General features: G+C 38.3%; 1 protein-coding gene across 1 annotated transcript in view; it reads left to right on the forward strand.

The window, feature by feature from the left end:
• The first annotated feature begins 6,362 nt into the window (after positions 1–6,362).
• CFAP95 (cilia and flagella associated protein 95) overlaps positions 6,363–14,473 on the forward strand; it is an 84,008-nt gene continuing 75,897 nt past the window's right edge. Inside the window, exon 1 of the mRNA XM_007182246.2 lies at positions 6,363–6,514. Within this exon, the coding sequence (XP_007182308.1) occupies positions 6,363–6,514 (152 nt within the window). The remainder of the gene's footprint in view (positions 6,515–14,473) is intronic.

The following is a 14,473-nucleotide window of genomic DNA, read 5'->3' on the forward strand; positions in this document are numbered from 1 at the left end:
ATGTTCATTTCAATAGATGCAGAAAAAGCTTTTGACAAAATTCAACACCCATTTATGACAAAGACTCTCCAGAAAATGGGCATAGAGGGAACCTACCTCAACATAATAAAGGGCATATATGAAAAACCCACAGCCAACATCATTCTCAATGGTGAAAAACTGAAAGCATTTCCACTAAGATCAGGAACAAGACAAGGACGTCCACTCTCACCACTCTTATTCAACATAGTTGAATAAGGAAGTCGTAGCCACGGGAATCAGAGAAGAAAAAGAAATAAAAGGAATCCAAATTGGAGAAGAAGAAGTAAAACGGTCACTGTTTGCAGATGACATGATACTATACATAGAGAATCCTAAAGATGCCACCAGAAAACTACTTGAGCTAATCAATGAATTTGGTAAAGTAGCAGGATACAAAATTAATGCACAGAAATCTCTTGCATTCCTATACACTAACAACAAAAGATCAGAAAGAGAAATTAAGGAAACAATCACATTTAGCATCACAACAAAAAGAATAAAATACCTAGGAATAAAGCTACCTAAGGAGGCAAAAACCTGTACTCAGAAAACTATAAGACACTGATGAAAGAAATCAAAGATGACATAAACAGATGGAGAAGTATACCATGTTCTTGGATTGGAAGAATCAATATTGTGAATATGACTATACTACCCAAAGCAGTCTACAGATTCAATGCAATCTCTATCAAATTACCAATGGCATTCTTCACAGAATTAGAACAAAAAAATTTTACAATTTGTATGGAAACACAAAGGATCCCAAATAGCCAAAGCAATCTTCAGAAAGAAAAATGGAGCTGGAGGAATCAGGCTCCCCAACTTCAAACTATACTACAAAGCTACAGTAATCAAGACAGTATGGTACTAGCACAAAAACAGAAATATAGATAAATGGTACAGGATAGAAAGCCCAGAGATAAACCCACACACATATGGTCACCTAATTTATGACAAAGGAGGCAGGAACATACAATGGAGAAAAGACAATCTCTTCAATAAATGGTGCTGGGAAAACTGGACAGCTACATGTAAAAGAATGAAATTAGAACACTACCTAACACCATACACAAAAACAAACTCAAAATGGATTAAAGACCTAAATGTGAGATCAGACACTATAAAACCCTTAGAGGAAAACATAGGAAAAACACTCTTTGACATAAATGGCAGCAAGATCTTTTTTGACCAACCTCCTAGAGTAATGAAAATAAAAACAAAAATAAACAAATGGGACCTAATGAAACGTAAAAGCTTTTGCACAGCAAAGGAAACTATAAAAAAGACGAAAAGACAACCCTCAGAATGGCAGAAAATACTTGCAAACGAAGCAACTGACAAAGGATTAATCTCCAAAATATACAAGCAGCTCATGCAGCTCAATATCAAAAAAACAAACAACCCAATCCAAAAATGGACAGAAGACCTAAATAGACATTTCTCCAAAGAAGATATACAGATGGCCAACAAACACGTGAAAGGATGCTCAACATCACTAATCATTAGAGAAATGCAAATCAAAACTACAGTGAGGTATCACCTCACACCAGTCAGAATGGTCATCATCAAAAAATCCCTAAAGAATAGATGCTGGAGAGGGTGTGGAGAAAAGGGAACACTCTTGCACTGTTGGTGGGAACGTAAATTGATACAGCCACTATGGAGAACAGTATGGAGGTTCCTTAGAAAACTAAAAATAGAACTAACATATGACCCAGCAATCCCACTACTGGGCATAGACCCTGAGAAAAGCATAATTCAAAAAGAGACATGTACCACAATGTTCACTGCAGCACTATTTACAATAGCCAGGACATGGAAGCAACCTAAGTGTCCATCATCGGATGAATGGATAAAGAAGATGTGCACATATATACAATGGAATATTACTCAGCCATAAAAAGAAACGAAATTGAGTTATTTGTAGGGAGGTAGATGGACCTAGAGTCTGTCATACAGAGTGAAGTAAGTCAGAAAGAAAAAAGCAAATACCGTATGCTAACACCTATATATGGAATCTAAAAAAAAAAAATCGTTCCGATGAACCTAGGAGCAGGACAGGAATAAAGACGCAGACATAGAGAATGGACTTGAGGGCACGGGGAGGGGGAAGGGTAAGGTGGGACGAAGTGAGAGAGTGGCATGGACATATATACACTACCAAATGTAAAACAGATAGCTAGTGGGAAGCAGTTGCATAGCACAGGGAGATCAGCTTGGTGCTTTGTGACCACCTAGAGGGGTGGGATAGGGAGGGTAGGAGGGAGACGCAAGAGGGAGGGGATATGGGGATATATGTATACATATAGCTGATTCACTTTGTTATACAGCAGAAACTAACACAACATTGTAAAGCAATTATACTTCAATAAAGACATTAAAAAAAATAAGGGAAATGCTGAGTTATATAATACTATACATTGAGTATTTAATAAATTAATCCCCATGCTGAAAGTTGCAGTTCCAGAAGCAATGCCTGTTGCATGACAGGACTTAATCAATACTAGTTAATAATGGTTTGAGGGCAGGTCAATGCCTAATGTGTTTGCAATACAAATTAGAAGCACAGAGGAATCATACTCAAGGTTAAATTCTTCTAGAAAAGACTGTTGGTAGTTACGAATAGTTAAAGGAAAGGAAAGAAGATTGAAGCTTTCATTGGTGTTGATTCCTTTGAGAGTTCCTGGGTCGTTAAACATAAGCTTATTCATATAAACTTTGGCCCTGATTTCTAGGTTTTACTATTTTTCTTTCATATTTTTCATGTAACTGAATTGTACCAGATTGTCTTGGGTGCTCAGCAGTAGATTCTGATTCTAAAATCCATACCGCTTCTCACAGAAGGAAGAAGAGGAACAGGAAACAGGGAGAGGGAAGGCAGAAAGAGAGGAGAGGAAAGAAGGAAAGAAGATGAGTAGAGATGGAAGAGGAAGGGATAAGTGGAGGAAAAGTGGGGCAAAGGAAAAGAAGAAGGGAGAGGTGGGAGCGAGGTCAGGAGATAGGGGGACAGAGGGAGCGGGGAGGACCAGACACCTCTCATTCATTTTGACAAACTGGTGGACTCTAACTTTTTTATACAGAATATTTGAAAGTGGGCCCCGAGATGTATGTATGGAGGTCCTTATTTGTGGGGAACTAAAAAATTACTATGCAACCCTTGATTAGGACCTAAATACTCAGTTTTAAGCTTCTAAGTTTTATACAATTTAAATACAAGTTTTCAATAGACTTAAACTAGATTCAACATGTAGATAGTACAAATTAATTTTCTTACATAATTAAAATTTTTCTCTCAGATAATTGCATGACATTTGGTAGACGAATTTTAATGCTGGGAGAGGATACAATGGTGGTGACTTTGGAAGGTCCTGAGCAGGGGCTTTTCCAAGAACTGAGCAGACTATTAAGACAGGAAGGAAAGGAGATGGTAAAGAGGTTAACCTCTGTATGCATTTACATCTGGCTGGGTTACATCTGTTTTAGGTTTGCTGTTCTCGTCAGGTCTTCTTGGCAACCTCTTTAAGGATCTGATAAAGCTAATAAAGAAATTACTAGAGTAGGCTCAGATGAAGGGATTCCCACTTCCCGAGTTGGTCTGCCTGCAATTATCTTACAGAGAAGTCCTGTTTCAGCCACCTGAGCTGTGATTTTCTGACCCCAAGGATGTTATGGTGAAAAGAGATGAATATAATAGAAGGCATTGCATTAAGCCGTACACTACATTGGTTTGATGAAGCTTGAGGAAAACAGGAATAACTCAAGTATGTTGAGGATCAGTGATTTTATAAAGAATAAAGCTTATTAATGGTCTTGAAAAGATTCCATATGAATACGAAACCGTTATTATCACTGGTAACATATCAAAATATCTTGCCAACATTTTTCTGATTCAGACTATTAAATTTCATATTAAAATATGATAAAAAGATATTCATTAAATAGACCTTGTAGACAGACAAAGCTTGAAGAACAGTGAAGTATAGTTAGGAAACTCTACACAAACAACAAGTACATTTTAGAATACTTTTCCAAAATGGTAAGGACAAAGTTGGGATGTAGTAATAGCATTAGTAATTGAAATTTAATTGAGGGCTGAGCATGTATTAGGAACTGTTCCTTCTGCTTTCAATATATTTATCATCTTATGTAATTCTCACAAAACCCCTCTGCAATAAATACTGTTCTATTACTGGTAAGGACGGAATCAGGAACGAAAAATTCCACAGAATGTACTGGTGTATAGAAAGAGAATAGAATACGTCTGAACTTGAGGGTATCAGAGAGTTAATTTCCTACGTCTCAACTCGAGGATGTTGAAAAGTATTTAGTAGACACAGAAGACAATGAAGTTTATAAAGCTGATATAAAGAGGAAAGAGTAAAGAGGAAAGAGCTGATATAAAGAGGAAAAAAGCATTTTCTTAGACTTCAAAAGGCTGTCAGCTTGGCTTAAGGAACTCTAAAATAACAAATTATGTTTTTTTTTGTTTGTTTTCATACTATATTGCTACTTGGTGTGCTAAAGAGCTTTTAAATCTCAGCAGCACCAGAGAAAGGGCTTGGCTCTGAGTCAGATTGGCTACAGAGACCTGACATCTTGGTTGTACATATATTATGTTGCTATCACTGAAGGCATAAGTAAAATAAATACACTTTAAGCTTAAATAAAATAAAATAAACCGAAAGATAGTATGACGGTAATAATTTTGGAGTGACAGCAATGTGCTATGCTTTGATTGGACAGAATTGAGCTTAACTTGGATCTTGTTTACCCTTTTAATTTCTATTTTTCTTTTCATTCTTTCAAGAAGAAAAGGGCTAAAATAGCTGTCAGCGCTCTACTAGCCCTAAGCTGGTGACAGTGGACTATTTATTTGGTTCTAAAAAACATGGCTTAACTGTAGCTGTCAGTAAAATAGGGGCCTAAGCATACCACAGGTGCCCACACTGGGTACCACAGGTGCCCACACTGGGTACCACAGGCCACAAAAAAGCACTTAGTAGTTCTGTGTAATCAAATTTGTGAAATCTGATCCAGAAGAGCACTTCACTATTTATAGGAGTGCCATAATAAATCTTTTGTGAAGAAAATCTATTTGTAATGTGAAATATCTCTTAATTTGTGTTTTTAAGTTTGAATTTTTTGTGTAATGTGGCCTTCTTAAAGTAAGAAACTTCTGTAATTTATGGAAGCCCGGATAAATCTAAGGTAATCAAACATAATATTCATTCATTAGTTCACTGATGGTATGTATATATGGTATGTATATACTAAGCGCTATGCCAGGTCTGAGGGATGGCCATGATTAAGTTCATTAATGCCCTTAAGGTGCTCAGCTGAGGTTGGGGAGGAGAATTCTGATGTGCTAAATATTCTTTTCTTGGAATCTCAAAAGTGGAATAAGCACAAGATTTCCTGACGGCAATGCTGTAGATAATCTTTTTGAAATCTCCTTCTTGCATATAACTTACAAAACAATAATGTGATGAGTTTGTATTGTCACAACATATTAAATGTTAAATGTTAAGACGAGAAGAATTTGGCAAATCTTGGGGAGCTGAATGCCCCAGAGCCCTAAACTGTACCTAGAGGTTGAGTCTTTCAGCCATTACAGCCTGAAGGGACCTCTGATTCTTGTGTCCTTCTCAGCCCCCTCCACGATCCCATTCCCTCTCTCGTTTTTCAGAGGAAGAAATTCGTGCTCAGAAAGGTTGAGAGAACAGCTGAAACCGGAACCAGCCAAGCCTTTTTCATCCTCAAACTTTTTAGCTGACTTGCTAAACGATTCTGCTCCTCTTTCTCATTTAGAAAAGCTGTATAGAAAAGACATTTTATGGTTTGAGGGGTGTTCTCTTGCTCCCTTTTAGTCAAATTTACATAACTTGTAAGCAGAAGGTGTCGTGGCAACAGATGATGAATGGTAAAAAGAAACTTCCTCAAGGACAGCCCGAATAGACCAGCTCCGGGCTCAGGTCCACTTAGTCCTCCTTAACTGACCCAGCGCTCCCCCTTAACTCCGCCCACTCTGAGGAGTAGACTGTTAGGAGGGCGAAACTACAGATCCCAGGATGCAGTTGTCCCTCTCAACCTCTATGTAGCCTGCTCGCTCCCCTCATTGCATTCTGGGAAGTGTAGTTTCTAAGCAGTATCTGCAAACACTGTCTAGGAAACCAGGGCTTTTAGGCTTGAGAGAACCGTCTCTCTACTGGCCCCGCCCTTTACATTGACCCCGCCCCAGGTTGCTTAGGAGATGAGAGATGCCGAATCTTGGGCTATGTCGGCACAGGCAGCAGGATAGGTGCAGAGAGAAATCCTCTGAGATCTGTAACAGGAGGGCAGCCATGGGGAGCTGTGACAGCTCCTGCCAGGGTTGGTGTAGCGGTAGGCAACACTGGTTTGAACTCGGACCCACGGACTTGATGGAGCGCAAGGGCTCCCTAACCCTCCGCTCCCATCACAAGAAATACTCGAAGCCAGTGCTGGTGTATTCCTGGTGAGCGAGCTCTCTTGCAGTTCCTAGGTGCTGGGAGAGGGAGAAGAAGGGAAGGGTTGGGGGAGGAGAGGAAAGGAGAGTAAGAGAGAGAGGACAAGGGTGGAGAGGATAAAATAAACAGAAAAGAATGAGAAAAGAGGAAAAGAAAAGCAGAGAAAGAAAAAGATCATACAAGAGAGAGAACTGGGAGAGAAGAGAGAGAAAGGAAAGGGAAACATCTTCAAAGGAGAGATGGAGAGGGTCAGAGTGAGAGTAGGGGCAGGGAGGACGAGATAGGAAAGCCCTTCAAGAGCAGCTCCTTAGCACACACGGAGACCTGCTGCATCCAGACCCTGTCTGCCAGAGGTCATAGATCGCCCACACAGAGAGTGTAGGTGGAGGGTGTCTGCAGAGGCCTGGAAATCATGTTCTGAGACAAGTGCTTACTTACAAAAGGCAGGGTCTGTTAGGAGACCAAGGGCACAGGAGGAGGAGATGTCTGTTCAGAGAATGGCCTCCAGGACTGCCGTTTCTTGGGGGGCAGTGAGGCACAATGAATGATTTGAAAGAGGTCCTTAAAATATTCCCTAGGCTACTAGGACTATTCTGGCCAGAGACTGCAGACTGGCATCCCTCACTGGGTAAACCAACAGACATAGTTTATTTGACATGCACTGTGTTTACATTTTTCTTTTAAATTAATTGCCCACATTTAAAACCAGGAGATTTCACATGGAAATCTAGGATTGTGTCTTCTCTTGAAAATCTGAAAGGCTTGGCAACAGAGGATTTTATTCTTTCTGACAACTATGAATGTACTGGAGCTGAACACTGGCTGCTCCTTAAGATGAGTCTACTCCTTCTTTCTGTGGTAATTTCAGGTTCTTTCCTGGCTTCAGGAAACATTTTATTTACTTCCTCTGCATTAGGCTTTGGGTTTGGAATTCACTTAGAGATTCTCCTGTTTATTAAATATTACAGTGACTGATAGTGAAACCATGAAATTTAATTGGCAGAACAGTGGGGCCTTTTAGGGTATTTAGAATTCTATCCTTTGGGTCAATTTTCCTGGCTGTACTGTTGACAGTAATTGTTTTTGGACTATGTGGAATATTCTGGGGAAGAGGAAGATTTGAAATGAAATCTCAAATCTTCTTTATACTTTCACCTTTGAAAGAAGATGAATGATTTTGACTCTAGCCCTAAGGCTAAGTCCTCCTTGATCCCATTCATTCATGTAATGTATAATATGTGAATCCTGTTGTTTCTGTCTTGCAAACTTTCTACAGCCTACTCACTTTCCCATGAGCTCTCTCCCTTTTACTTCTCATCCCTAAAACCAAATCTCTGCCTATATTGAGCTCACTGTGAGAGGTTATATTAATTTAGAATAAAAATATACATTGGGAAGCAGAAAATCCTCCTTTAACCTCATACAGGGCTAACCTCACAGCCCTCAAGCAAAACACTTAGCTCTTTCATGATTTTGTTACTCCATAAGGATTTAGGTCATAATATAAATCACTGCCAGAAATTACTGTTAAAGAGAAAGACCTTTTTCAAGTGGACAGTGCTTCTTCTCCCTTCTGTACTACCTTTGCTTTGAAAAGTTGCCTTGTGGACATCATAGACATAAGTAGCAAAACCACAGAAGAGTATAGTTGAGAAGCAGATGAGGAACTTGGTAGGAGAGAAGGGTGGTGTAACACTGAAAGTCGTTCTGGCCACTGCTGGAAATGTAGAGAGTTCTCATGCTGTTGGTTTTAGAAAGGTTTGGGGGCAGGAAGAAATAAATTCAACCCAACAAACATTTTTGTGTCATGCACTTTGCTGTGTGTTGGAGACACAGAGATGGATAAAGTGGATTCAGTGAGATAATTTGTATAAAGCATTTAATACCATGCCTTGCACATAGTAAGCAGGCAATAATACATGATAACTAATATTTATTTAGGATAACATAATGGTTAAAAGCTTGAGCTTTAGGTTTGAATACCATCTCTGCAGCTTGTGATATAACAAGTGACATGACTGTTCTAGGCCTCTGTTTCTGCAACTGTAAAAAGGGGGTGATAGGATTCTTGTAAGACTAAACAAGGTATTGTATGTGAAGTATCTTCTGACATATAGCCTGGCACATAGTAAGCACAGTAAAGGTTATATACATGTATTAGGACATGGTCACTGACCTCAACTAATTTCATAGGCCAGTAAAGAAAAATGTCAGTAAATTCAGTATGATCTGATTTGTACAAAATAGAGATAAGAGGCAAAAGTAACAGGAGGGGGAGGTTAATGTGTATATGGTTTTCTGAGCAAGGTTTAGAAGGAAGAATAGGAGTTCCATAGGTATACAAAAGAGAATAGGCAAGTACAACGTAATAGTAAGAAGCAGCATCATAGGGAAATAGAAAGAGTTCTCTATAGTTGGTAAATACAGTTGATCTCATTATCTGTAAATTCTGTATTTGCAAATTCATCTACTTGCAAAAATTTATATGGAACCCCACATCAATACTTGCAGCACTTTCATAGTCATTTATGGACATGTGCAGAGAGGCAAAAAATTTGAATCATCCCACACATATATTCTCATTTGATGTCAGACACTCTGCCTTCTTGTTTCAGCTCCTCTTACTGTAAACAAGTATTCTTTTCATGGTCTATTTAGTGCCATGTTTTTTGCATTTTTGTACTTTTTGTTGGTGATATCATTGTTCAGATGGCCCCCAAACATAGTGCTGAAGTGCTGTCTAGTGTTCCTAAGTGCAAGAAGGCTGTGATGTGCCTTATGGAGAAAATATGTGCATTACATAAGCTTCATTCAGACATGAGTTACAGTGCTGTTGGCTGTGAATTCAATGTTAGTGAGTCAACAAGATATAGTAAACAAGATGTCTTTAAACAGAAGCACACATAAAACCGGGTCATGTATTAATTGGTTGTTGAAAGTGTGACCAGAGGCTCACAGGAACCTAATCTTGTATTTCCCCTAGGAGCAATGATTCAGTATTTGCTAATTGTTTGTGACTTTATAGAACATAACAACCTTGAATAATGAGAATCAATTGTAAAATTTGAGAAGCACTTGCATTTCTCTGAGCTGGCTCTGCTACTGGCATCCTTGTTTTCCTTCTGTATTCAACCAGTCACCAAGGTCTGTCCCAGAAAACTGCGTAAAGTTCAAATTGTATAAACTTCCAAATGAATAAATGTCATTGACCATTTTGTTTTTATGCATTCTGGTCATAATTGTTTGCTTTCTATTGACTTATTTTATTATATATTAAAAATTTATTGAATTTTAACCTTTTATTAGTGGTTATTTAATCGATGAATGCCTACTACCTAAAATATACCATTTGGGTGGCCTCTCAACTGAGTATTTGATCAACTAAGGGACTGTGCCTATAGGTTTGCAAAATAGAATTTAACTGGGAGAAATTCTGAGGTACCTCTGCTTATACAGTAAACATTTGGGTGATGCCTGTGTTACTCTTTATGTGGAATGTAATACCAGTCTGTTTGACTTCACTATACATATTAAAAACAGTTGTGTATAATAGACATGATAAAGTGAAATACCCAGAATGGTTGTTAGAGGTATTTCTGGTCCATTATTGGATAAGAGGTTGCCTGGGAACCATGTCTTCCTTGTAGCTGGAGTGGTGGATAGAGAGCCATATTACCTGCATCACACCTTGATGCTTCTGAGTGAGGAAGGCCTTTTCTAGAAATTATCTTTCTCTATTCATTCCTATAGCATTTATGGAGCTATATCATCAGAGGTTCCATCGGAAATTATGAGTCAAGGGGAAATTTTCTCTTGGGATATTTTCCCACTCACTGGAATAATGGAATACTAAGAACCAGAACAACTAGATTTGCCCTTAATAAATTCTCTGGTGTAAGGCTAGTTCTTATTTATTTATTTATTTATTTATTTATTTATTTATTCATTCTCATCTCTTCTTCCTTGGCCAAATTGACGTCTGTTAATAAGTGATGAGCCGAAAAATTCGTTCGAGTTTCCATGAAACAGTTCATGCTCTGGTCTCCATGGTGACACTTAAGAGTTTTAAGGACTCAGCTTAATTTTATATATTTGCAATTTCAATTACTTCTCTCTCCTGCGTAAGCCCAAAATTAAAGAGCCTGGGCATTTTACTGTCCTCCCCCCGCCCCGCCCGCATTATAGGAAGAAAACAGAAAGAGAAAGGGAAAAAAGGAAGTAAAATTAAAATCCAGTGATAATTGTGGGGTAGGAAACTTGATAGTTTCAAAGATTTTTACAGAAAATCATTTGGGCTGGAGAAAGAAATTAAAGAGCTTTCGATGATGCTCTTCAGACTTACACCCTACTGTGCTCTTTGAACAGGGAGTTCATATGTATTCAAGGTACTCCACATTCAGAGGAGAATCCAGTTTCAAGGCACTAGGATATCATTAGTATACTTATTAGAAAACAGAGATGAATTTTCTAATTTGCTGTATGTTCTTCCTATATTTAATCAGCAGTTTTCTTGGGGACTAACCTGGAAGTATTTAGAGTCCTTCACACCACTAAGGACTAAGCTAGAGTTACATAGATCTTCTGTAGCCAGCAATCCCATCTTCTCACATCTCCAACGCACACTCAGGATAAAAAGGCAAAGAAAATAAGAAAGCCCTTTAGTAACCACATGTTGCAGCCTGCCTCTGTTGAAACCTATAAATGCTTCCCCTTCCAGCAAGCCTCCATCCTTTTACTTTAACAACTTAAGCCCTCAATCGAAAGCTTTTAACTCTTATTTTGTGCATTTTAAATGTTTGGTTATGTGGAAAGGAGAGAGAAGAGACTTTAAAGAAGCTTTTTTGGTCAGTAATGAGAAGTGAGAAGAGCAAGCCTTGGGGCAAGGGGTAAGAACACCGTGGGTGCTCAAATCATGTTTATCAAAGAAATTAACAAATGAATGGAGAGAAAGGACACACACACAAACACAAAAGGCACTGCAGGCTGGGGGCCTCTATGTTATACTTTAAGAAGACCCTGAGGTAAGGACTACAGGATAACGCAAATCTGTAATAAAGCCAGAGCTGATTTTCACAGCCCTGATCCTTTTTTAAAAAAATTTTATTGAAGTATAGTTGATTTACAATGTTATGTTAATTTCTGCTGTACAGCAAAATGACTCAGTTATACATATATATCTTTTTCAAATTCTTTTCCATTATGATTTATTACAGGATATTGAATATAGTTCCCTGTGCTACACAGTAGGACCTTGTTGTTTATCCATCCTATATATAATAGTTTGCATCTGCTAATCCCGAACTCCCAATCCTTCCTTCTCCCAGTGTCCTCTCCCTTGGCAACCACAAGTCTGTACTCTGTGAGTCCATTTCTGTTTCGTAGAAATGTTCATTTGCGTCATATTTTAGATTCCACGTATAAGAGATATCATATGGTATTTGTCTTTCTCTTTCTGACTTACTTGGCTTGGTATGATAATCTCTAGGTCCATCCATGTTTCTGCAAATGCACAGCCCTGATCCTGATACAACAGGATGACATTGAAGCATGTTTGGTCACCTCTGTATAGGTGAATTTAGAGGGGTATAAATCATTAGGCTTCCAATTAGAATGGTAAAGAATTTAAAAATGGGAGCTAAACTCATGTTCTTCCTAGATGCAGTACATGACTTACTAGAGACTGACGGGTACTTAGGAAATTTTGAGTTAAATAGGGACAAATGGTATTCACACTTTAAAGAGACATCTTAATTTCTTAACTCATACTTTAAAAAACATTGTAAATTATAATACTGTGTGACCATTTAAGATGATGTAATAGTAGACCAAAGACATGGAAATATATTTACTATATGGTCGGTAGCAGAATTAGAAATTTGCATTCAAGTCAGATGCATATATAAAATTTGTTTTCTAAAACTGATCCTTATGGTTTTTCAACTGTTGGTTACCAGAGAAAAATTCAGACATGCCAATTGAAGGGTTTCTCTGTCTCTTTGAGTTTAAACAGTTTGTTTTGGGTTAAAATAGTCTCTTTCAGAGCAGTGCCCACTCTTCTGAGTCCTACCTCATCCACCCTCTCCTTTTCCTAGTGGTGTGTGTGTGCATAACGGACTGAAGTTATATGACATTTGCGGGATGGGGGAGTGAGGCTCCCAGATCTGCATGTGGGTCCTTGTTCTTGTTCACCTTATCCTTTATCCAACTTCTGTGCCTGCTGCTGGTGAATTTTTGACTAATCCACTTGGTTTGTTCAAGACCTGAGGTCCTGCTTTCAGACTCATTTCCATTTTGGCTCTCCTTAGGACTATAGATCCTTAAGTCATGCTCATCCTCTCCTGGCCCCTGACTTAGGCTGGTGGTAGCCACTGTGGTAGGGGCACCTCATCCCTGAACATGGTGGCCCCATAGCTGGCCCACTGACGCTCAATTCAGCTTTCATCAAATGCCTTGCAGAGAGGGTGTGCGTATGCTGTGGTTTGCCCAGTAGAGTTTACTCCCATTGGCCTGAGATTTATTAAAAGTCCTTCTCTCATTTTTTAAAGTGATCTCCTTTACAAAATAAATGATAGGGTCACCCTACTTATGCCGTGTTTGGGAGCTTCTGGATCTTGTTGTTAATAGAAGTTTGAGAAATTTAGACATTTTACTTCTTAGCAGGTCCTGACTTTCAAGAAAAACATCTCACTCAGGACTAAAAAAATTTTATTGTTAGTCAGAAGTTAATCACCAACACTTTATTTTTCTTCATATTCCTGGCAAAACAGTCCTATATCTTCCCAAGGCAAATGTGGATGCCTCTGATTTATTAGAACAAAGGTTATTTTAAAGAGTTAAGCAAAGAAAAGTGCAAAGATTAATATTTGAAAATATAATCTCACTTTAAGTAAGTAAAAAAAGAAGCAGCATGTTATGAATTCTTTTGATAAAAATATATGTCTGTATGTATTGAAAAGAGACTGAAAGGATATTTACCATGAAACACAAAATATTTATTACTGGATGGTGGATTTATGGACTATTTGTCCTTTTCTTTTTTCCTCTTTGCCACTTTTACATTTTCCATAATGAATGTGTATTATTTTCATAGTAAGAATAAAGTAAAATTACTTGAAAAATTTGATATCACTTTCTACAGCTTTTCCCCTGAAGCAAACATTCTCTAAATGATCAGGATTTAAACAGAATACTTCATCTCTTTCAGAGTCTGAGTCATTCTTCATGGTTTATTATGAGTCTTTTTAAAATATCTTTTTAATTGCTAGTTTATGTTGGGTAAAAAGGATGATGCTGTTCACATTCATTTGGTTTAACCACGCTTTCATTCTTGTCTATGTTCTATAATGGTAGATCCTGTGCCATGGTTACTTTTCATCTAGTGCTACGTTCTTATTCCTCAACATACACACATATCCACAAATGCTTTTGAATGTAGTAGTTTTGCAGGGGGGAGCACCTTATTTTCTATTTTTCAGGATGATGCAGGACATTCTACATCCTTTTGTCATGACTATATTTTTCTTTCAATGCTATTCTCTTTAATTAAATCCCAACTAAATTTGTTTTCTGAAAACCAGTGGTTATAAAATTGTGCCTTGACCTTTTCGTGAGGTTTTGCTCAATTTAACTGGTGGCCAAAATAAAACAGCTTTACTTGCAAGATAACCCTTGCTCTGCAAGGCAGAGTATTGTAGGACAGGCATTTCCTCATGTGGGTGCACTTGGATTAGGAAAGATCATTGCTGTATACAAGTACCTCTGCCTGAGCCAACTCCCTACGTGTCCTTGAGACCATCTCTCTCCTGGGCAACAGGAGTCACCAGAGGCTTGTCATAATGCTGCTGTAGTCTTCCTCACAGATAGTCACAAGTGCTTTTTCATCAGCTTTCTTTCTCTTACTGCTGATCCTTTTCTAGGTGAGGATGTAGGAAGTGAAGGAGGAGGTAAGAAGAATGTGGGGCTTAGTG

This window comes from Balaenoptera acutorostrata, chromosome 6 (assembly GCF_949987535.1).
Source record: "Balaenoptera acutorostrata chromosome 6, mBalAcu1.1, whole genome shotgun sequence".
Lineage (NCBI taxonomy): Eukaryota > Metazoa > Chordata > Mammalia > Artiodactyla > Balaenopteridae > Balaenoptera > Balaenoptera acutorostrata.